Source organism: Electrona antarctica (assembly GCF_951216825.1).
Source record: "Electrona antarctica genome assembly, chromosome: 18".
Lineage (NCBI taxonomy): Eukaryota > Metazoa > Chordata > Actinopteri > Myctophiformes > Myctophidae > Electrona > Electrona antarctica.
Genome location: NC_136799.1, coordinates 5,497,781 through 5,521,978, shown reverse-complemented (window position 1 = coordinate 5,521,978; position 24,198 = coordinate 5,497,781). Strand labels below are relative to the sequence as shown.

Genomic DNA, 24,198 nt, shown 5'->3' with positions numbered 1-24,198 from the left:
GTAAAGTGAGAGTGAAGTTGTAGCAGAGACTGAGGCCTCTTTTAGACGGCGACCATCTCCAGATAAAACGGCAAAGTCCCGTTGCGTTCTCAGTTTTTATTGACCCTTTACACGAGAACGCACACTTTATGAAAACGCTATAATATCGCTAGGTGGCGGTAACGGGCTGCCATATAGACCAGTCACCCACGTTATGCACACGAAGAAGAGCCAGCTCTCCCTTCACGCAACAGTTTAATTGTTCCCCGTGTCAATCACACTACAACACACACTACAAGTACACACTTCAACACCCACTTTTCAATGACTTACATAGCTTGCTGTGTTAGGTGTTAGACTACGAGACCATTGTCTGCATTGGCCGTGAGTTCAAGCCTCAGAGCAGACAGTTTTTCGCGATTTTTGCGGTCACTTTATTTTCTCACATATTAAAAACGCTACCAGCTTAAAGTTAGAGGTAAGAGGTAAATGTAATGTTAATTAATAGGTTAATAGTAGAGGGTGATTCCTTTTTGTTTAATCACCTGGGGAGGGGACTGGATTTTTATTTTCATTCACAGGGAGGGTGATGGTGGTGACAGACAGCCCAGAGCATGCAGGCAGAGTGCGCCACGGGAATTGGTTATATATTTTATAATACATTAGGCTACATAAACGCTGCTGCCGCGGCTGCCACCTATCACAATTAAGGCATTTTATTTACATCATGGTTTTACATTCACCATCGCTGATGAGCAGCGCTTTGTAGGCGAGGAGGGAGGCTTGTTCAGGAACTCCATTATATCATAATTATATGGCTCTGCATCAATGTAATAATATATGCGCTGCGAGCCAACGTGAGCCATGATGTCATAAGTTTTGCGGATTCACCGTTTTGCCTGTTTACACGGAGAAGGGATAAAACGGCGTTCTCAAAGATTTCCACTCTGGGAGGTGGTTTCACTTTGATGCGTTTTCACCTCCTGAGAACACCCTTCTCGTCTAAAAGGACCCCAGCAAACGATACTTTATTTTGCCGTTTCTTATGAACACCATCCTCGTCTAAAAGCCACCTGAGACAACAGAACGAAACGCAGTGGGAGTAGGTGTGCATGAGGTCCCTTCCTTGTGCACAATGATAGCCTTGATAGAGTCTCATTTTGCCCAATCTGGCCTGCGACCTAAAATGAGTGTAAATGCAGGGTGCAATATAACGCAGCCTGTGATGTTTTCTATCTTAAATATTACCTCCAAAGCACCAACACCACTACTACTACAAAACATAAAGGGTCCAGGAGACTGTAGCCTGAATAAATATTAAGAATCAATGTTTCTTATTTACCATTTTGCATCCTAGACTTCCTCCCAGTCTGTGAAGAGGAGAAATCACCTGAGCAACAGGAGAAGAGGAGGCCTGATCTGCTCCAAGAGGAACCACAGCCTCCACAGATTAAGGATGAACAGCAGGGGCTAATTCACAGACAAGAGGAGGGTGACAGGTCAACGCAGACATTACTAGCAGTGAAAAGTGAATGTAATGACAACATAGAGACAGAGCCTCTAGCCAGCACTTCAAATGAACACGTGAAAACACAAGCTGAGAACCGTGGAGCATCACAACAAACTGTTGATGTGCAGCTCATCTCTTCACACTGTTCTGAATCTGACACTGACGACAGTGATGACTGGGAGGAGACCAGGGTAGATCATTCACACGATCAGACACACACTGTGGAAGAACAAAGACTTTCTTTGAGAAACAAACTGTACCAGGACCTGATATCAGGGCGACAAAGTCCATCCATGAGAGCCCATACAGCGGAAAGAACATTTAGTTGTACAGTTTGTTTTAAAGCGTTTGCCCAAAAAGGAGATCTTAAGAGGCACACAATGACTCATACGGGGGAGAAGCCCTTCAGTTGTACAGTTTGTGGTAAAACGTTTAACCGAAATTCAACTCTTAAGAAGCACACACGTATTCATGCCTTAAGTTGTATACTTTGTGGCAAGCACTTTAGTTCAAGCCCACATCTGAAGAAACACATGGAGATTCATATGTGAGAGAAATCCTTAGTTTTCTAGTTTCGAGTGTTTGAGTAAAATTAGTGATCTGAAAACACACAAGGGTTCATACAGGTGAGAAAGCTTTTAGGTGAACAGTTTCTCAAGGAAGCCACCTGAGCTGACATATCATGATACATACTGTGGCACACGAATCATAGATGCCAAAGCAGAGGATGGTTATGATGAGCGCTCAGGGGGAGAAGTAAGGAGTTAAGTTTCTTTCCCTTTAAAAAAAGAAAAAATCTTACAACTCTCTTTCTAAAAAAATAGAACAAATCTATGTTAGCCTGTGCTGAACTATTGCTACTGCCATTTAGCTATGTATGAGTTAAACACTTGGGCCAGGAGGTGAACCAGTGACCTTCTGATTACTAGAAGATGGCCTCTACCCACTGAGCTACTGCCATTACTCCAATTAGAAGGTGGGTGTAAGTGCCATCCAGCCGTTTCTCTAATTTCTCTCTTGGAAGAACCACCGTCAAGGACCCCCAAATTGACACTAATTTTAGCCCCACTGACCCCCATTTGAAGATATATGCCAGGGACCCCCCATAAGAGAAGCTTTTTATGGCTCTAGCAGTGATTCTCAACTCGATTAATTTCAAGGACCCCCAGTTTGTCATGCATTAGTCTACGGATCCCCATGTAACGGCATTTCTATCTTTGAGACCCCAATTTATTTCTCAAATTTTTGATTTGAGTCATTAAACTTTTTTTTTTTTTTTTTTAAATAAACAAATTATTTTCACAAGTATGTTTTTTGTGTGATTCCTTTATAAACAAATGATGCCTAAATAAATTGATTGAAAGTTTATAGATTGTATTTAGAAAATAAAGTGCCACTCTTGCAGATTTTATAGAGAAACAAATAGGCTACCATAATTTCATTATCTAAATACTTTTCCTAAAAACTCAAATATATTGTTGAGAAAGGGACACTATCTTTCTGAAAATGTACATTTTTATAAACGCTATGTAATTTACAATGTATTTAGTCTAGTTTGAATTTGTCCCTGGCAGGGTGGACATATTTTACTGTTTGTACATGTCTGCTTGCAGTTCATTTATAAAAAGTGTGGGAGCTTGAGTCTGACCAACATGCATTTCTAACAGCTTAACATCATGCTGTTAGAACATACTGTTTTTTGTACGTGGACCATCGTGACATTGATCAATTCTTGATAAAAAGCTTCTAATATATTATTTAGGCCCCAAAATCTATAAATCTCACATTATTAAGGCACCCGGCCGGTTCCACGTGCTGCACAAGGTGCCCTTTTTTCACTTGAGCACCTGCCCCTCTAAATATCTGCACACCACTGCACCTTATGTTTATTTTGACTCAGTTCAGTTGCTTGAAGTTCATTTTGATATGTGTTGGTGTGTTCACACAAACATTATGTTAAATTGTGCATTGATTGATTGATTGAAAATTTTATTAACAGTTTGCCAGAATTACAGTACATTTCAAGCACAAACTCAATACAAAGGCTGTTAACTGTGAGTGGACGACCCAATTAAGCATTACACTTGTTTACAACAGGGTCCACCATGTTCAATTCATCAAAACATTTAGAGACGTACAAATAGACACTTCTATATAGACAAAGAACAGAACAGGAATTCATCATAATTGAGGTAAAAAGGGAAAAGAAACATATACAGTGAGGGGAAAAGGGGGTGGGGGGGGGGATTCAGATTTTACGGGGGCCAGTTTCGAATTTCAGCCATCCGTAGGTGCCCTTTGAGAGCGGTTTTGAAGGAGTCAAGGGATTCGCATGTCTTAATGACTGTTGGTAGGGCGTTCCACATTTTGGTGGCATAGGAGCGAAAAGAATTTAGTCCCTTGTTTGAGCCGAATCTGGGTTGTACATGGTTCGTTGCACTCCCTCTGGTGTTGTGGGTGTGGACTTCGTTAACATTAAGGAAGTATCTAGACAGGTACATGGGTATCTTCAATCTTGGTGGAGTATCGAATCTTGTGGACCAGACCCATTGCAAGATGCTGTACTCTGTCGCCGACCCTAAGCCATGCCAGTCTGTCAAAGTGGGCAGGGGTGAGGTGGGTTCGGGGGGTGAGGCCAAGTAGGAGCCTGAGCAGTTTGTTTTGGGAAGTCTGGAGCCTAGTTTTAAGGGCCTTTGAGGTGCTGTGGTACCAGGAGGTGCATGCATAGTCAAAGAAGCCTTGTACGAGGGCTCCTGTTAAGGTCTTCAAGGTGTTTTTGTCGACCAGTGAGGAGATCCTGTAAAGGAATCTTGTTCTTTGGTTGACTTTTTGAGTGGTGTAAACCACTCCTACAACTGGCTTTTGTGTGCAGAAAAAAATGACCATGGTTGCTATGTTCAAAATAATTTCTGACGTAATTAAATCACACCCGGGTGAACTGGATGACCGTAGCAACCGTGGTCATTTTCTCTGCACAGAAATAGCCAGTTGTGAAATCACATCCAGGTGTGATTTCATTACGTCAGACATTACGTCAGACCACAGCTGATCATGCTATATAAAACCTTACACCACTCAGTTCACACGGGTGTGATTTTTTGATTACGTTGGTGGCCATTTTATCACCGGAAAGATTAGCCTCCAGGATGGAACCTAGGTAGGTAATTTCATCTTTACGTGTGATAACATTGTCACCCACTCTAACCAAGAAGCCATTTTATTGCTGAGATTACAATTAGATCCAAAGAGAATGGATTCAGTTTTTCCCAGGTGTAAAGATAGTTTGTTATCAGCGAGCCAGGTGCAGATTCTACCGAGTTCAGAGCTGAGGGCATTTTCAACCTGCAGTTTGTCTCTGTCCGAGACCAGCAGTGCAGAGTCATCTGCGAACAGGAACAAGTTGCAGTCACAAGCTGAAGTCATGTCGTTTACATATATTAGGAACAGTAGAGCCCCTAGTATGCTTCCTTGTGGAACGCCACAGCTCACTGGGAGGGGGGGGGGGGGCAGTGTTCCGTTCACTTCCACCATCTGTTCTCTCGTTCTCTCCCCTCCAGGTAGGATTGCATCCAGGATTGCATCCAGCTCACTGATGTGCATGCCTACATAAAGAACAAAGGCAATACATTTGAGACTAAAATAAAATACTGTAACAGCTGTGGCATAAACTAAACATGATGGACTACAGAACACAGAAGCAAAGCATGCCTCAAACTAAACTTGAGGACTGTGACGGCTGTCGGTGAAGATGTTCGATTTGAACCCAGATAGGCCTACCCGTCTCCCAACAGCAGGGGGCGTACAAGCATCAAATGACCAACAGAATCAGTCTCTGAGAAACCGCTAAGCGCTAACCTCGTCGATCCGGAAGTTATTCTCATTGTTTATGTTGCCCCGTTTATTTTCAGCAAAGTTCTTCTCGTGGGGTTCTTCTGTCAGTAAAAGAACATAATATCAATATTATTTTAACTAAAGTAACAATGTGTGACATAGAGACGTTGAGGCTGTTCGTCAACGAACGACTGACCGCCGTTGCAGAGGACATATTAGCTGTGTTTGTCAGAACTATCGTACAATACCAACAACAAATAGATCTGCAACACAGACAGCTGGAGTTCCTCACTCCTCAAGTCACCTCTGATCTGCCAGGTTTGTCACGCATAAAACGATTTATTTATCCTCGGTCTGGACTGGACGTTTAAAATATAGGACGATAAGCATTACATCAAACAATATTTTGAAACCGAATTAATTGCAACACAAACTGTTACTGTAAGATACGACAATAAAGACAAGACAATTTAGGAGAGACACCTCAACCAAATAAGTTATGTATGTATGTATTAGTACAATTTAAACATTGTTAGAGGATGAAGTAACTGCATAGCTAAACATCATTTAAAATAAATAGGGAGGGAGGGTGGTGGTTTGCAATACTTGGCTTTGGCGGCTGTAGCCAAATTAGAAAAATGTAAGTGATCTTCAAAGTGAGAGTGAAGTTGTAGTAGATACTGAGAAAACAGGTCGAAACGCAGTGGGAGTAGGTGTGCATGAGGTCCCTTCCTTGTGCACAATGATAGCCTTGATAGAGTCTCATTTTGCCCAATCTGGCCTGGGTACAGGGTGCAATATAACGCAGCCTGTGGTGTTTTCTATCTTAAATATTACCACCAACACCACTACTACTACAAAACATAAGGGTTTCTTATTTCCCATTTTGCATCCTAGACTTCCACCCAGTTTGTGAAGAGGAGAAATCACCTGAGCAACAGGAGAGGAGGCCCGATCTGGTCCAAGAAGAACCACAGCCTCCACAGATTAAGGATGAACAGCAGGAGCTAATTCACAGACCAGAGGAGGCTGACAGGTCGACGCTGACATTACTAGCAGTAAAAAGTGAATATAATAAAAACAGAGAGACAGAGCCTCTAGCCAGCACTTCAAATGAACACGTGAAAACGCAAGCTGAGAACCGTGGAGCATCACAACAAACTGTTGATGTGCAGCTCATCTCTTCACACTGTTCTGAATCTGACACTGACAACAGTGATGACTGGGAGGAGACCATGGAAGATCATTTACACGATCAGACACACACTGTGGAAGAACAAACATTTTCTTTGAGAAACAAGCTGTCACAGGACCTGATATCAGGGCGACAAAGTCCATCCATGAGAGCCCATACAGTGGAAAGAACATTTAGTTGTACAGTTTGTTTTAAAACGTTTGTCCGAAATGCAGATCTTAAGAGGCACACAATGACTCATACGGGAGAGAAGCCCTTCAGTTGTACAGTTTGTGGTAAAACGTTTAACCGAAATTCAAATCTTAAGAAGCACACACGTACTCATGCCTTAAGTTGTATACTTTGTGGCAAGCACTTTAGTTCAAGCCCACATCTGAAGAAACACATGGAGATTCATATGTGAGAGAAATCCTTAGTTTTATAGTGTATAGCTTTTAGTTGAACAGATTCTCAAGGAAGCCACCTGAGCTGACATATCATGATACATACTGTGGCACACGAATCATAGATGCCAAAGCAGAGGATGGTTTATGATGAGCGCTCAAGGGGAGAAGTAAAGGCCTATTCATAGTCTGGATTTTCGGTGGTGAGCTGACCACCGGAGCTGAAATAACGTTGAGCGGTGGTGAGTAAAAACAGAGAGAAGGGCTGGAGCGGTGGCGGTGGTTTGCTCTTCACCGCGGCTTTAGGAGTTACGTTTCTTTCTCACAGACAATTTGACACTTAACTTGGCCCAGGAGGTGAACCAGTGACCTTCTGATTACTAGAAGATGGCCTCTCTACCCACTGAGCTACTGCCATTACCCCAATTAGAAGGCAGGTGTAAGTGCCATCCAGCCGTTTCTCAATTTTTTCTCTTGGAAGAACCACTAATATACGGCAACCTTCCCCGTGTTTCTTCACTAGTCCAGAAGTTTGCCGGCCACTGCTACAGAGCTGATAATGAGGTTATATCTTCCCTTCCTCTCTGGAATCCTTCCTCAAAGCAGACTAGAGGTAGACAACTGTCGTTCCCTGATGTCATTGCTAGGAACTGGGGATGGGGAGGGGGATGGCAATGAAGGCCCGGGAAGTCCTGCGTGGCATTGTGAATTCCATGATCTTGACCGCGGTCGAAAAATGAGTATGATCATTACTCCAATGTGGTGTGCAGACATCTGAATACATTTATTTTAAATAGCCTAGTACCTACCATCTATTATTTGCATTTTACCACACCTGCATATCTGTTTTAAGTTGTTGTTTATACTGTGTTTATTACTGAATAAACTATAGGCATAGCCTATTGCATATCAATGATTACTGTCAGAATATAGAGCAGCTATTTCACACTCATTTTAACAACAATATCACTTACTGCACTTACTTTAATTACAGATGTAGTAGTAGAAATTACAGTTGAATGTCATTCTGATGAAGACTGTCGAAACGTTAATCTAATAATAAATAATAATAATCTATTTTTGAGGGGCACTAGCCCCTCCTATGCCCACCTTTGTGTGTTTGTGTGTGTACCCCATAGCGATGATTTGATTGGCTTAGCACGGAATGTGATGTATGATGACGAAATCCACTGCACTCTGTGTTTAATGGTCCTTTGCCATGCATATCATCGCTGGTGGGTGGAACCCCCCCACACACACACACACACCAGGCTGTGGAGACTTTCAGGCCTATCTTGGTCTGCTTTTATTTGTGGATTGATTTGTTTCGATTTAGTCTAAGTTTGAATTTGTCCCTGACAGGGTGGACATACTTTACTTTTTGTACATTGTCTGCTTGCAGTTAATTTATAAAAAAAATGGGAGCTTGACTAACATGCAGCATGAAGTTAAATGGAAATCTCAGTTTTAAAGAAAAGGGTAAGTCCCAAATGCACCTTATGTTGATTTTGACTCATTTTGATGTGTTGGTGTTCATACAAACATTGTAAATTGTGCATGCCTACATAAAGAACAAAGGCAATAAATCATGAGACTAAAATAAACGACCGCTATATTAACAGCTGTTGGCATGAACTAAACGTATATAATGATGATGGACTACAGAACACAGAAGCATGCCTCAAACTAAACTTGAGGTTTGCGGTTTACTATGAAAACAGTCCGTCAGTTACGCCTCGTGACACGCTCCATATATGGCCAGTACAGAATTCATTACATATGTTGATTTGACCACAGAGACATTAATGAGGCTGCATTCCAAACGTCTTCAACAAGTAACCTCGACCAGTCATGTCTTTATAAACAGAGTCAAGCTGGACTGCTGGAGGCATCAAGACAATCAAGTGGACACCACAGTAATGGAAATCCTACCAGTGGACCAATCGTCAGCTGCCCGGAAGCTGGTGAAAACTAGATTTCTCAACAGGCCAGAAAATTAAGGCCCAGCCCTAACTGGGCTGGCCCGAGGCCCTGCTGGCCTTACTAATTGTCTCCACCAGGGCGAAGGCATTTTGCACTCCGTCCGTGTGTGTGCGTCCGTCCGTCTGTGGACAGCTAATCTCCGGCACCGTTGCCTTGATCGCAACCATACTCTGCACACACACTCCCTGAATGCCACAGCTGAACCTCTGCCCCAAGGTTTTCACATTGGCCTCTTATAGCGCTTTGCTTTGTGCAAAAAAATTTTTTGGACAGTACACCTACAGATTTTGTCCAAACATCACGCAAATTGGTACACAGGCTCTCCAGAGCCATTCAACGAAACGGGTCTTTCAGATATTTCAGACTCCATCCTGATTGGCTAAGATTGACTACCAAAGTTCGCAGGAGTGCACGGTTTCAAACAAAATGCCGCAAATCTTGAACACATCGTGTGATTTCTGTGAAATTGTGCATGCACATTCCCACTAGGCCGAGGAAGAAATGCCACTGGAACATTTTCAACTCGGCCTCATGGTGGCGCTATAACTGGCCAATTAGTGTTTTTACCACTAACTGCACAGATCTGCATAAAACTTTGTATGCACACTCCCTAGAGGCCAAGGAAAAACCTTTGCCTGGAATTTTTCACATCTGCTCTGTATAGCACCACCAGGAGGCCGACATATGTAAAACACATTTTCTAATATTACGCCTTCAGGTTTTATCCAAATTTCACGCAAATCGGTACACATGCTCTCCATAGTCATATGATGGTTTGTTTGATTTCTCATAATCCATCTTAATAGGCTACGATTGGCTTCTAAAGTTTTCAAAACTAGCCCGCTTTGTACCCGTTTTGTAGGAATCGCCACAACTCCTCAACGCAGCGTCCAATTGCGGGGAAACTGCATGCATATTCCCACTAGGCTGAGGAAGAAATGCCACTTGACAGTTTTCAAATCAGCGTCATGATGGCGCTACAACAGTCCAAGTCGCGTCACACACACACACACACACACACACACACACACACACACACACACACACACACACACACACACAAACATGTTTATATTACTCCTAAACATTTTGCCAAACATCACACACACTCCTATTCTCCTGGTGGAGACCTGTGCCCAGAAGGGCACTTTTTCTAGTTAGCACATATTTTACCCCTAGGCCCCTACCCGGTCTGAAAACATCAAATAAAAAAAGTCCATGGGCATTCCCAGACGATGCCCTGTTAGGGTTACACACACACTAATACAATTCCCTTTTATGTCCATATATGGAGATCCCTGATGTCATCACCATTTAGAACTAAGGCCGATTCTAAAAAAGGTCTTCTAAATCTTAAAAGTTTTCTGAAAAACCTATGTTTCTATGTCAGTGGAGCAAAGATTTGAGTTAAAAACGTTCTCTCTGAAAGAATATATATTCAAAGATTTGTTCCCCTTTTACAATATTTTTCAAAAAGATCTACAAGCTCGTAGCGCGGCACCAAGTGCCGCGCTACGGGCTTGTAGATCTGCTATTTTTCAATAGCTATAAAGTATAACATAATGCTTCATAACACACCAAAAGGGGTTCCCGTCCTGAATGGGTTAAGCCCATACTGTATATGGGAATGTCCATATATGGGCATAATATCAGCTTCATGATAACCAGTGTGGTTGCCTCGACGCGAGTCACACTTGCAAATGATCCAAGTTGGTAAAACACATGAATCTCCATGTGTGGAGCTGACTATCATCACCTGGATCTCCATATTTATGACGATCACAATACTGACCTCATCAAACCCTGCATGATAGCCACATGGAAAAGACTGGCATCACCTAGACATCACCTAGATCTGTATATATATGGAGCCGGCCAGCAACTCTACATCTGACCTCACGGACACCAGATGGTTATATGGGTATCTGAAAGTTTGCCATATAGTTACCCACTGATGCTACACTTTCTTCTTGTTGTACGTGTTATTAATCTTGTGTTTTAATTTTATTGTTTTTTTTTATCTTGTTGTCCACTGTACAGCACTTGTACTGTTTTGAAAAGTGCTTTATAAATAAAATGTACTTACTTACTTTACTTACACGACGCATCTAAATAGTAACCTATCTAAGTCAGACATTACAATTTACAAACTCCATATGCGGGTGTGGTTGATGTAGAGCTCCATAGATGGATCCAGCAGAGACATCTAGTGCTGACATCATGCTAATGTAAAACTCTGTGACTCATCATGACATCAACGCAATTACGAGCATCCAGCCAAGCAATAAGCAGTATCAGGCTGACATCAGGCTAATATAGAAACCTCATATATGGGTAGACCCGCCTGGCATCGTCATGGTAATACGTACCCAGTTTGGCTCGCATTGTCATCATGACACGCATCCAGTAAATCGTATAAAATAAGAATCAGAAGGGCTTTCAAATCAATTTTTTCAGCAACAAGATGGCTCAAAATCAGCACTTCAAGCACCGTACCCAGGAAATCCAAACTCTGAGGGGCAAGGGCGTGGACCCTTACCCACATAAATATCACGTGGATATGTCACTCACAGAATTCATTGAGAAATACAGCTATCTTCAGCCCGAAGACCATCTGACGGATGTTGTTCTTAGTGTCTCTGGTCGCATCTATTATAAGAGGACAACTTGCGCTGAATTGCTATTTTACATCTTGAGAGGGGAAGGTGTCGAGGTGCAGGTCATGGCCAGGTCAAAGTTCTACACGTCTGAGGAGCAATTTGAGGCCATCAACGACACGCTGCGAATAGGCGATATCGCCGGTGTCCGTGGTAATCCAGGGAAGACAAAGAAAGGAACGCTGAGCATCATTCCAATAGAGATGACTCTACTTTCACCCTGTCTGCACCAGTTACCTATAGGTTATCACAATGGGCTAACAATCATGGAGACCAGATTCCGTCAGCGCTACCTGGATCTGATTATCAACAAAAATGTGAGGCAGAACTTTGTGACGCGTTGTAGGATCATCACCTACCTGCGCAGCTTCCTGGACCAGCAGGGATTTCTGGAGGTCGAGACGCCAATGATGAGCCAAATTCCCGGTGGAGCCGTGGCTCGTCCTTTTGTTACTCATCACAATGAGCTGGACCTGAAGCTCTACATGAGGATTGCACCTGAGCTCTACCACAAGATGCTTGTGGTCGGTGGTTTAGACAGAGTGTACGAGATTGGTCGTCAATTCAGAAATGAGGGTATTGATTTTACTCATAATCCAGAGTTCACCACTTGTGAATTCTACATGGCCTATGCAGATTACAACGACTTGATGGACATCACAGAGGAACTTCTGTCGGGGATGGTGAAGCACATCACTGGTGGGTACAAGATAACGTATCATCCCGATGGCCCAGAGGGAAAGGCATGTGAGATTGACTTCACTCCACCATTCAGAAGAGTGAGCATGACACATGACCTCGCAAAGGTAATGGACGTTACGTTCCCTCCTCCTGAAACCTATGACAGTGACGAGACTCGTAAGTTCTTTGATGAGTTGTGTTCCCAAAAGGGAGTGGAATGTCCTTCCCCCAGAACCACGGCCCGCCTTCTTGACAAGTTGGTGGGAGAATTCCTTGAAGTCACATGCATCAACCCCACCTTTATCTGTGACCATCCTCAAATCATGAGCCCTCTTGCAAAAGGACACAGAAGTGTTAAAGGCCTGACTGAGCGTTTTGAGCTCTTTGTGATGAAGAAGGAGCTTTGCAATGCCTACACGGAGTTGAACGATCCTATCAAGCAGAGAGAGCTCTTTGAGCAGCAGGCCAAGGCCAAAGCTGAGGGTGATGATGAGGCTATGTTCATCGATGAAACCTTCTGCACAGCTCTAGAGTATGGTCTGCCACCAACTGCTGGTTGGGGTATGGGCATTGATCGTCTCACCATGTTCCTCACAGACTCTAACAACATCAAGGAGGTGCTGTCCTTTCCAACCATGAAGCCTGACGACAACTAGGCAGCAGCACCTGTAGAGGACACCTCTGTCTAAATGACAGGACCTCTGAGCTCAAAAAACGTAAAAAAGAAAAAAGAAAAAGAAAAAAAACTTAAAAATAAGATTACAAAAAAAGGAAAAAAACACGTAAAAAGAATAAAACTTAAAAAAAAACCTGTGTGTGTGTGTGTGTGTGTGTGTGTGTGTGTGTGTGTGTGTGTGTGTGTGTGTGTGTGTGTGTCAGAACACAACAGCTGCATTTGCACGTCTTACTTGTAATATTACAATATTTGTTGACAGAATCAGATTGGCTTAGATTCTAGAACATTAGTTTTATGCCAATCTATACGACAAATTGAAACACCTGTGTTTATCCACAACATGGCAGGTGTAGGACTCCATTTGAAACTCATGAATTATAAGCAAACAAACAGCTGGCGCTCCGAATGAAATGGCCCGAGGCCCCGCCTGGCCTTACAGATTAGCACAAAATGTACCCCCTACCTGGCCAGAAAACGTCAATTTAAAAAAAATGTCCATATATGGGCATTCCCAGACGATGCCATGTTAGGCCACCCACACTAATACAATCCCTTTTATGCCCATATATGGAGATCCCTGATGTCATCAATATTAAGCCCATGGGAATGTCCACATATGGACATATTGTGTCAGTCTCATGATAACCAGTGTGGTTGCCGTGACGCCGAGAGTCACACTTGCAAATGAACCAAGTAGGTACAACACAACACATGGGTAAGCTGACTATCATCACGTGGATCTCCATTTATGAAGATCACTGACCTCACCGACCCGGTACACTGACCCGGTATAGGATCGCTAAAGAAGGAAAGGCCAAGCCAAAATAATAATAAAAAAATAGAAATCAGCAATCCGGTTTGATATCAGTAATAAAGCTTATCAGACGGATCCAACAGCACGTGCACCAATGCCCGCCCCACTCGATCATGATTGGAAGAAGGCCCCTCTCATCCTGATTGGATGAAGGCTTTGCCACCCAAAGCCCAAACCGAAACTAGGGTTTTTTGACCCCAGGGGCTCACTGGGGACAGGGAGGAACTCCTTATATGGTCAGCACACTTTATAGTAGGGAGGATTATCCAAAAAATAAGAAAAAATAAGTGATATTTGAATTAAGTGAAATCACTGAATATACCTTTAAAGTACTGCAATCAAATTCAAGTGAGGTTTTTGTTTAGTTATTGTATATTTAGTTTTATTAGGGTGATTTGCCCGGGGGGCCAAAATAATTGCTCTAGCCCAGGGGCCTCAAGTCCTATAAATCCGGCACTGGGAGGAAGCTGGTAATAATGCCGAATATGTGAGAGAAATCCTTAGTTTTATAGTTTATAGTGTTTGAATGAATCAAATTAGTGATCTGAAAACACACAAGGGTTCATGTGAGAAAGCTTTTAGGTGAACAGTTTATCAAGGAAGCCACCTGAGCTGACATATCATGATACATACTGTGGCACACGAATCATAGATGCCAAAGCAGAGGATGATTATGATCAGCGCTCAGGGGGAGAAGTAGGCCTATAAGGAGTTTTTCTCACAGACAATTTGACACTTCAACTTGGGCCAGGAGGTGAACCAGTGACCTTCTGATTACTAGAAGATGGCCTCTCTACCTACTGAGCTACTGCCATTACTCCAATTAGAAGGCAGGTGTAAGTGTCATCCAGCCGTTTCTCAATTTTTTCTCTTGGAAGAACCACCCATCGACTTCTCTAATATACGGCAACCTTCCCCGTGTTTCTTCACTAGTCCGATCCAGAAGAACACAGTTTGTCAGCCACTGCTACAGAGCTGATAATGAGGTTATATCTTCCCTTCCTCTCTGGAATCCTTCCTCAAAGCAGACTAGAGGTAGAAAACTGTCGTTCCCTGATGTCATCGCTAGGAACACATGCATCAGTAAGCAGGAACTGGGGATGGCAATGAAGGCCCGGGAAGTCCCGCGTGGCATTGTGAATTCCATGATCTTGACTGCGGTCAAAAAATGATGATGATCATTACTCCAATGTGGTGTGCAGACATCTCAATACATTTATTTTAAATAGCCTACCATCTATTATTTGCATTTTACCACACCTGCATATCTGTGTTTTTTGTTGTTGTTTATACTGTGTTTATTACTGAATAAACACTATAGGCATAGCCTATTGCATAGGCCTATCAATGATAACTGTCATTGATAGGCCCACACACACACACACACACACACACACACACACACACACACACACACACACACACACACACACACACACCAGGCCGGGGAGACTTTCAGGCCTTTCTTGGTCTGCCTTTATTTGTGGATTGATTTGTTTCGATTTAGTCTAGTTTGAATTTGTCCCCAACAGGGTGGACATACTTTACTGTTTGTACATTGTCTTTTGATTGATTGATTGAAAAATGTATTAACAGTTTGCAGAATTACAGTACATTTCAAGCACAAACTCAATACAAAGGCTGTTAACTGTGAGTGGACGACCTAATTAAGCATTACACTTGTTTCCAATAGGGTCCACAATGTTCAATTCATCAAAAACATTTAGAGACGTACAAATAGACACTTCTATATAGACAAAGGACAGAACAGGAATTCATCATAAAGGAGGTAAAAAGGGAAAAGACACATATACAGTGAGGGAAAAAAAGGGGTGGGCGGTGGGGGGGATTCACGTTCAGCTCCGTTCATTTGTTTGTTTTTCTTGGAGGAGCTGTGTTGGGTCCCCAAGTCGGCTCCGTGGCCGTACCTTGAGTTGGCTGTGTGGCCGTGACCATCTCTTGTGTTGTCCTTGTGTTGGGTCCCCAAGTCGGCTCAGTGGCCGTACCTTGAGTTGGCTGTGTGGCCGTGACCGTCTCTTGTGTTGTCCTTACGTTGGGTCCCCAAGTCGGCTCAGTGGCCATACCTTGAGTTGGCTGTGTGGCCGCGACCGTCTCTTTTGTTGTCCTTGCGTCCGTGTTTGAGGGATTCCGATTTTACAGGGGCCAGTTTCGAATTGCAGCCGTCCGTAGGTGCCCTTTGAGAGCGGTTTTGAAGGAGTCAAGGGATTCGCATGTCTTAATGACACACCACATTTTGGTGGCATAGGAGCGAAAATAATTTAGTCCCTTGTTTGTGCCGAATCTGGGTTGTACATGGTTCGTTGCACTCCCTCTGGTGTTGTGGGTGTGGACTTGTGGTCTGCTTGCAGAAGTGTGGGAGCTTGACTAACATGCATTTCTAACAGCATAACATCCACTTAATACAATGAGCATAAAGTTAAATGGAAAATCTCAGCTTTAACAAAAAGGGTAAAAGTCCCAAATCCACACTTATATTGATTTTGACTCAGCATTTTGATATGTGTTGTTGTTCACACACACTGCATGCCTACATAAAGAACAAAGGCAATAAATTATGAGACTAAAATAAACGACCGCTATATTAACAGGTGTTGCCTTGGCATAAACTAAACGTATATAATGATGATGGACTACAGAACACAAGCATGCCTCAAACTAAACTTGAGGACTGTGACGGCTGTCTGTGAAGATGTTCTATTTGAACCCAAGAGCCATATCTCCCAGCAGCAGGGGGCGTAAAGCATCAAATGACCAACAGGATCAGTCTTTATTTGACATGCGAGAAACCAAACCTCGTCGACCCGGAAGTTATCATTTTCATTTTCATTGTTTATGTTGTTGCCCCGTTTATTTTGCAGTGAAGTTCTTCTCGTGGGGTTCTTCTGTCAGTAAAAGAACATAATAACAATATTATTTTAACTAAAGTCACAATGTGTGACATAGAGACGTTGAGGCTGTTCGTCAATGAACGACTGACCGCCGTTGCAGAGGACATATTAGCTGTGTTTGTCAGAACTATCGTCCAATACCAACAACAAATAGATCTGCAACACAGACAGCTGGAGTTCCTCACTCCTCAAGTCACCTCTGATCTGACAGGTTTGTCATGAATCATAACGATGTATTTACCCTCGGTCTGGACTGGACGTTTAAAATATAGGACCAGCATACTAACAGTCATTTACAATTTTACATTATTCATTTATTGTTTGAACTGTTTATTTATTTATTTTTGTGGCAGTTGTGTTGCAGCACAAACTGTACTGTAACATACAACAATTAAAACAAGAGACAACTCAACCAAATTATCACACACAGACTCATTTTGCCCCATCTGGCCTGCTGTGGCCTAAAATTAATTTGACACAAAAGTGTGTAAATTCAGGGTGCAACGTGCAAGCCTGTGGTGTTTTCCATCTTAAATATTACCTCCAAACAGTGAATACCACTATACTACTACTACAAAACATAAGGGGAGACTGTCATCTGAATATATATATATTTTTTTATTATGATTTATATTTATAACGGGGACAAAGCTGAGGTCAGATAACAATTCTAGACATTACTAAACTAAAATTAAAAAAGAAAGAAAAAACGAAAATAAACACCAAATAACAGTACAACAACAAAACAAACTAAAAATACATAGATTTGCATTACACCTCTGACCAAAATCAAGCTTCACTTATATCTCTTCCTAACACACTTTACATTACACACCGAGCCCTCCATCGCCAGGCACCTCCTTACCTCTCTGACCTGCTCCAACCGTATGTGCCCAGAAGGTCACTGAGATCCACATCCCAGGCTTTGCTGGTTGTTCCTCAGACAAAACTAGTAACTAAAGGTGATCGAGCCTTTGCAGGTTTTGCCCCTAGGCTATGGAATGAGCTCCCCCTCCACCTAAGAACTGTGGATTCTGTGGACATTTTTAAAGGACTGTTGAAAGACCTTTTTAAACAGGCCTTTCCATAGCCGGCCTGGTTAAATGTTGATTGTTTTATTTTAAAGGACCACTTTTCAACCTATCTTCATATAATAGGTCCTCACTAATAATCATGATAAAATGGCGCAATTTTTTCCTACTCAGTCTGTGTCTCATAGGAGGGCTGTGGAAAGTTCAGAAACCGTCTTCCAGTGACATCATCGATGGGGAATACAAGCTAATAGAAACTGCAGGCTTTCTAGTCCTGAAAAGCTGCAATGCGAAAATGGAAGCCATCGTTCTCACGATAATGAAAATCTAAACATTTTTGTTTAAAAATAAATCTGCCTAATGATGATGTCACTGGAGGGCGGTTTCTAAACTGCCCACAGCCCTCCTATGAGACACAGGCTGAGTAGAAAAAAATCGTGCCATTTTATCATGATTATTAGTGAGGATAAGAAGTGAGTATATGAAGATAAGTTGAAAAGTGGTGAAGTGGTCCTTTAACTCCATTTTGTCTTACTTCATTAGTGATTTAGTTCTAACTTCTTGACTTGTTTTATTGACCATTGACTTGTTTTAATTTTATTGTTATTAAAGCACTTTGTGACTGTAATTGTCTGTGAAAGGTGCTCTATAAATAAACTTTACTTACTTACTTTACGTGACAGGATCGTGGATACTGCATGTACATTATATTATGTGTCACACCTACTGGCTGTTCTCCTCGGCTATTTAAGCCCAAAGTGGGTTGAGACCCTGAGTAGTAGGAGTCTGAATAAATCTTAAGAATCAATGTTTCTCTAATTTCCCATTTTGCCTCCTAGACTTCCGCACATTCTGTGAAGAGGAGAAATCTCCTGAGCAACAGGAGAGGAGGCCCGGTCTGCTCCAAGAGGAACCACAGCCTCCACAGATTAAGGATGAACAGCAGGAGCTAATTCAGAGACCAGAGGAGGCTAACGGGTCGATGCTGACAACAATAGCAGTTAAAAGTGAATGTAATAATGAAATCAGAGAGACAGAGCCTCTAGCCAGCACTTCAAATGAACACGCGGAAACACAAGCTGATATAGAGAACTGTGGAGCCTCACAACAAACTGTTGATGTGCAGCTCATCTCTTCACACTGTTCTGAATCTGACACTGACGACAGTGATGACTGGGAGGAGACCAGGGAAGATCAGTCACAAGATCAGACACACACTGTGGAAGGACAAAGATTTTCTTTGAGAAGCAAGCTGTCACAGGACCTGATATCAGGACGACAAAGTCCATCCATGAGAGCCCATACAGTGGAAAGAACATTTAGTTGTACAGTTTGTGGTAAAACGTTTGCCCGAAAGGCAGATCTTAAGAGGCACACAATCACTCATACGGGAGAGAAGCCCTTCAGTTGTACAGTTTGTGGTAAATCGTTTAACCTAAATTCAAATCTTAAGAAGCACACACGTATTCATGCCTTAAGTTGTATACTTTGTGGCAAGCACTTTAGTTCAAGCCCACATCTGAAGAAACACATGGAGATTCATATGTGAGAGGAATCCTTAGTTTTCTAGTTCATAGAGTGTTTGAGTGAAATTAGTGATCTGAAAACACAAGGGTTCATACAGGTGAGAAAGCCTTTAGTTGAACAGTTTCACCCCTGACAATTTTAGTTTTAAGAAGAATTTGCCCCTGTGTTATGATGAGCGCTCAGGAGAAGAAGTAAGGAGTTAGGTTTCTTTCTCACAGACAATTTGACACTTGGGCCAGAAGGTGAACCAGTGACATTCTGATTACTAGAAGATGGCCCCTCTACCCACTGAGCTACTGCCATTACTCCAATTAGAAGGCAGGTATAAGTGCCATCCAGCCGTTTCTCTCATTTCTCTCTTGGAAGAACCACCCATCGACCTACCCCGTGTTTCTTCACTAGTCCGATCCAGAAGAACAGTTTGCTGGCCACTGCCACAGAGCTGATAATGAGGTTATATCTTCCCTTCCTCTCTGGAATCCTGCCTCGAAGCAGACTAGAGGTAGAAAACTAGGAAGTCTGGCGTGGCATTGTGAATTCCATGATCTCAGCCGTGGTCGAAAAATGATGATTATTACTCCAATTCACCCCTCACTACCCAGGGCACATATGAAGTCAATAAATACATGTGATCTGAAATTCTGAATACATTTATTTTAAATAGCCTACCATCTATTATTTGCATTTTACCACACCGCATATCTGTGTTTTTTGACCATGTGAATTATGTTATGGGAGTTTTGTTGTTTATACTGTGTTTATTACTGAATAAACACGATAGGCATATTGCATATCAATGATTACTGTCAGAATATAGAGCAGCTATTTCATACTCCATTTTAACAACAATATCACTTACTGCACTTACTTTAATTATAGATGTAGTAGTAGAAATTACAGTTGAACGACATTCTGATGAAGACTTTGCGTCGAAACACTAAAGCCTTGACTGGTGGGAGCTTTACAAAGTTCCAGTGTGCGGACTTCTATTTTGGGCCTATGCCCAGCTTTGTGCGTTTGTGTTTGTGTGTACCCCATAGCATAGTGCTGATTTGATTGGCTGAGCAATGTGTGTACACAATGGCAATGATTTGATTGGCTGAGCACGGAATGTGATGTATGATGATAAGAGTGCCCCTCACTTCACACAAGTGTGATTTTTAATATCACACTTGTGGTAGCCTGGGCAGCATTCCTTTTCGGGTTTATGATCCGGGTTATTCTTCCGGTTTGAGGGAAAAGGAAGTTCCGATTGATTGTTCCTGCCTGATGACTACAAAACAATACTACAACATGACGTAGCGATATCAGCTCAGTGGTTCCCACATTTTTTCATGTCAAGGACCCCCAAATTGACCCTAATTAGCCCTGCGGACCCCCAGGTGAAGATCTATGCCAGGGACCCCCATAAGAGAAGATGTTTACGACTCTAGCAGTGATTCTCAACTCGATTAATTTCTAGGACCCCCAGTTTAGCATGCATTAGTCTACGGACCCCCATGTAACAGCATTTCTATCTTTGAGACCCCAATTTATGTTGTAAAATCAATGTTAATTTAACTCTGAGAGTGTACAAATGGAACCAAATTGTGGTTCCAAAATGTGGTTCCATTTGTACGCTTGGTTTGGTTTGTAGGCCTACAATTGGTCCCGCTAGGGTCTATTTGGTTCCAAACGTCCCCAGACCCCAGTTTGGGAATTAATGCTTTAGCTCAGCGGATTCACCCGTTATCACTGTATTAAATAGACAAAATCAACCGTTATCAGGACGTTGGAATACGGCCAATAGTGCCATACTGGCATACTCACCCTTGGCTGAACGTGTCATTTCCAACTCTATTGTCGGCGCCTGGAAACTAGGGGCTACTAATATATACTATTCTCTGCCTATCGGGACGTAACTCGGACGGCGCTGAGTCGGGTCTGATGGCCGTCGCAGCGCTCGGCAAGGCGACTCGCTCGGCTAGCGAGGCCACCAGACACGGCGCGCCGCCGTCATTGACATCAGTGACACAAAAATACCATTATCACCCGTCAATAGGTGATAATGACATACTGAAACAGTGAGTATGTGGAAAATGTCCATACTGGGCCCATTGCATGGTCCTGATGACGGTTGATTTCGCATATTCTATGTGGGTGAATGGGGTGTTTAGCTGCCCTTCATGCCTGGTTGTATACACTGAACCCTGAGTCTGGGGCCCCAAGGGCCACACTGTTCTGAGCTAAGGCCATGCATAGAGTATATAAAAGGATAGAGACTGAACTGGTGCGAAGCTCCGCTCCCCCAGCTATTCATGTCAGTGGAAGTTTCTCAGTGGCGTTTTGAAGCACCCGGAAGCAGGGGCGCCTGGCCCTGTTTATTGAAATGACACAGGGTCCCCCCCCGATTGAGTCTGGTCGCGCATGCGCAGACCGTCGCTTTGTATTCAGACAGTCTCAGACGCACTTAGACTGTAAACACGCTACACGCAGGCCCCCCCCGCTTGGAGTGGGTCCCCCCCCGCTAGGCCATGGGGGGACCTTCACTTACAGAGTAAGTAAAAGTAATTTGCCGGAAGTACCTCCTCCGGACCGGGGTGACGTAGGGAGTGATGGTCCTACATGTTAAAGCCCAGCTGCACGGGGTTTCCCGGTCATGAATACACGGGTCCGCCTGTAGTCCCTCCTCCTACCACTAGGGCCCAGAGCTTCAACGTTGAATATCCTCACTGGCCCCTTGAGGCCATGTCTTTCACTGTGCAGAATGACATATTTTATTTTTGTTCTACTTTTTGTCTCCACCAGGCCGAAGGCATGGGGAGAGAGTATGTTTTGCACTCCGTCCGTGTGTCCGTGTGTGTGTGTGTGTGTCCGTCCGTCTGTTACCAGCTAATCTCCGGCACCGTTAACCCGGTCGATGCCAAACTTTGCACACACACTCCCTGGATGCCAACGATGAACCTCTGCCCCACATTTTCCAGAACGGCCTGTTATAGCGCCACCATGAGGCAGCTTTTCACATTTTTTACCTAAAACTGCACCGATCTGCGTGACGTTGCATGCACACTCCCTAGAGGCCAAGGACAAACCTTTGACCTGCATTTTCCGCATCTGCCTTTTATAGCGCCACCAGGAGGCCGACTTTTGTAAAACACATTTTTGGATATTACTCCTCCAGATTCTGTCCAAAAATCTCACAAATCGTTACACAGTATCTCTATGGTCATGTGCTCAAGTCGGATCTGTCCGATATTTCATATTCCATCCTAATTGGCTATAATTGGCTTTCACAGTTTGCAAGATTGCCCCGTTTTGAACAAAAGCCTCAAATCATGAACGCAGCATGCAATTTACGTGAAATCTTTCACACATTCTCTTACTAGGCTGAGGAATATATCCCACCCTTTTCACATTGGCCTGTTATAGCGCCACCAACAGGTTGATTTTTGCAAAACACATCCAATTGCCATCAAAGGCGTATGAAGAAATGGCACCCTTTTCACATTGGCCTATTATAGCGCCACCAGGAGGCCACAACCCGACCTGCCCTGGTGGAGACCTGTGCCCCGAGGGGCACTTTTTCTAGTTGTTCTTGTTCTACAGTTCAACAATTCCACCGTCATGGCTAAGATCCACCCTGTCATTTCATAGTCAGCCATGTCATTTTGTTGTTGTTTTTTAAAATAAACAAATTATTTTCACAAGTTAGCTAAGGTTTTTGTGTGATTCTTTTATAAACAAATAAGGCCTAAGTTCTATTGATTGAAAGTTTGAACAAATATTTGTGTTTCTAGATTTTATTTTGAAAAGAAAGTGCCACTTTTTTAAACATAGTTTACCATCATTTCATTATCTAAATGCTTTTCCTATTAACACATATATTGTTGAGAAATGGACACAATATCTTTCTGAAAATGTACATTTTATAATCACTATGTAAATTACAATGTTTTTAGTCTAGTTTGATTTTTTGGGACAGGGTGGACATATTTTACTGTTTGTACATTGTCTGCTTGCAGTTAATTTATATAAAAAAGGTGTGGGAGCTTGTGCATTTAACAGCATAACATCCATACAATGAGCATAATGGAAAATATCAGCTTTTTAAAAAAACGGTAAGTAAATCCCAAATGCACCTTATGTTGATTTTGACTCGGCTGCTTGAAATTCATTTTGATGTGTTGGTGTTCACACAAACATTGTAAATTGTTCATGCCTACATAAAGAACAAAGGCAATACATCATGACTCGTGAGACTAAAATAAAATACCGCTATATTAACAGCTGTTGGCATAAACTAAACGTATATAATGATGGATCATGTCATGGACTACAGAACACAGAAGCATGCCTCAAACTTGAGCCAAGGGCTGTTCGTTTTGAACCCGAGAGCCATACCCGTCTCCCAGCAGCAGGGGGCGTACAGGCGTCAAATGACCAACGGTAACAGTCTTTATTTGGACATGCGAGACATAGATATATATATCTATGATGCGAGAAACCAAACCTCGTCGACCCGGAAGTTATTCTCATTGTTGTTGCCCCTCCTGTTGTTGCCCCGTTTATTTTGCAGTGAAGTTCTTCTCGTGGGGTTCTTCTGTCAGTGAAAGAACATAAAAACAATATTAGTGTAACTAAAGTAACAATGTGTGACATAGAGACGTTGAGGCTGTTCGTCAATGAACGACTGACCGCCGTTGCAGAGGACATATTAGCTGTGTTTGTCAGAACTATCGTACAATACCAACAACAAATAGATCTGCAACACAGACAGCTGGAGTTCCTCACTCCTCAAGTCACCTCTGATCTGACAGGTTTGTCATGAATCATAACGATGTATTTATCCTCGGTCTGGACTGGACGTTTAAACTATAGGACCAGCATACTAACATTCATTTACATCATTTATGTATTGTTAACTGTTTATTTATTCATTTTTGTGGCAGTTGTGTTGCTGTATTGCAACACAAACGGTTACTGTAACATAGAATAATTAAAACAAGAGACAACTCAACCAAATTATCTAGTCTAATTTTGCCC

The 24,198-nt window shown here is 42.7% G+C and overlaps 2 protein-coding genes across 2 annotated transcripts in view; one reads left to right on the top strand and one right to left on the bottom strand.

Moving 5' to 3' along the window:
• LOC306942183 (heat shock protein beta-11-like) overlaps positions 1-24,198 on the bottom strand; it is a 222,507-nt gene that overhangs the window by 89,176 nt on the left and 109,133 nt on the right. The gene's annotated exons all lie outside the window — the stretch shown is intronic.
• LOC306942237 (lysine--tRNA ligase-like) lies at positions 11,589-12,875 on the top strand (the record flags this gene model as incomplete). Its single annotated transcript, XM_079528018.1, has 1 exon — positions 11,589-12,875. The coding sequence occupies exon 1, from the start codon at positions 11,604-11,606 to the stop codon at positions 12,873-12,875; it is 1,272 nt and encodes a 423-aa protein (XP_079384144.1). The 5' UTR covers positions 11,589-11,603.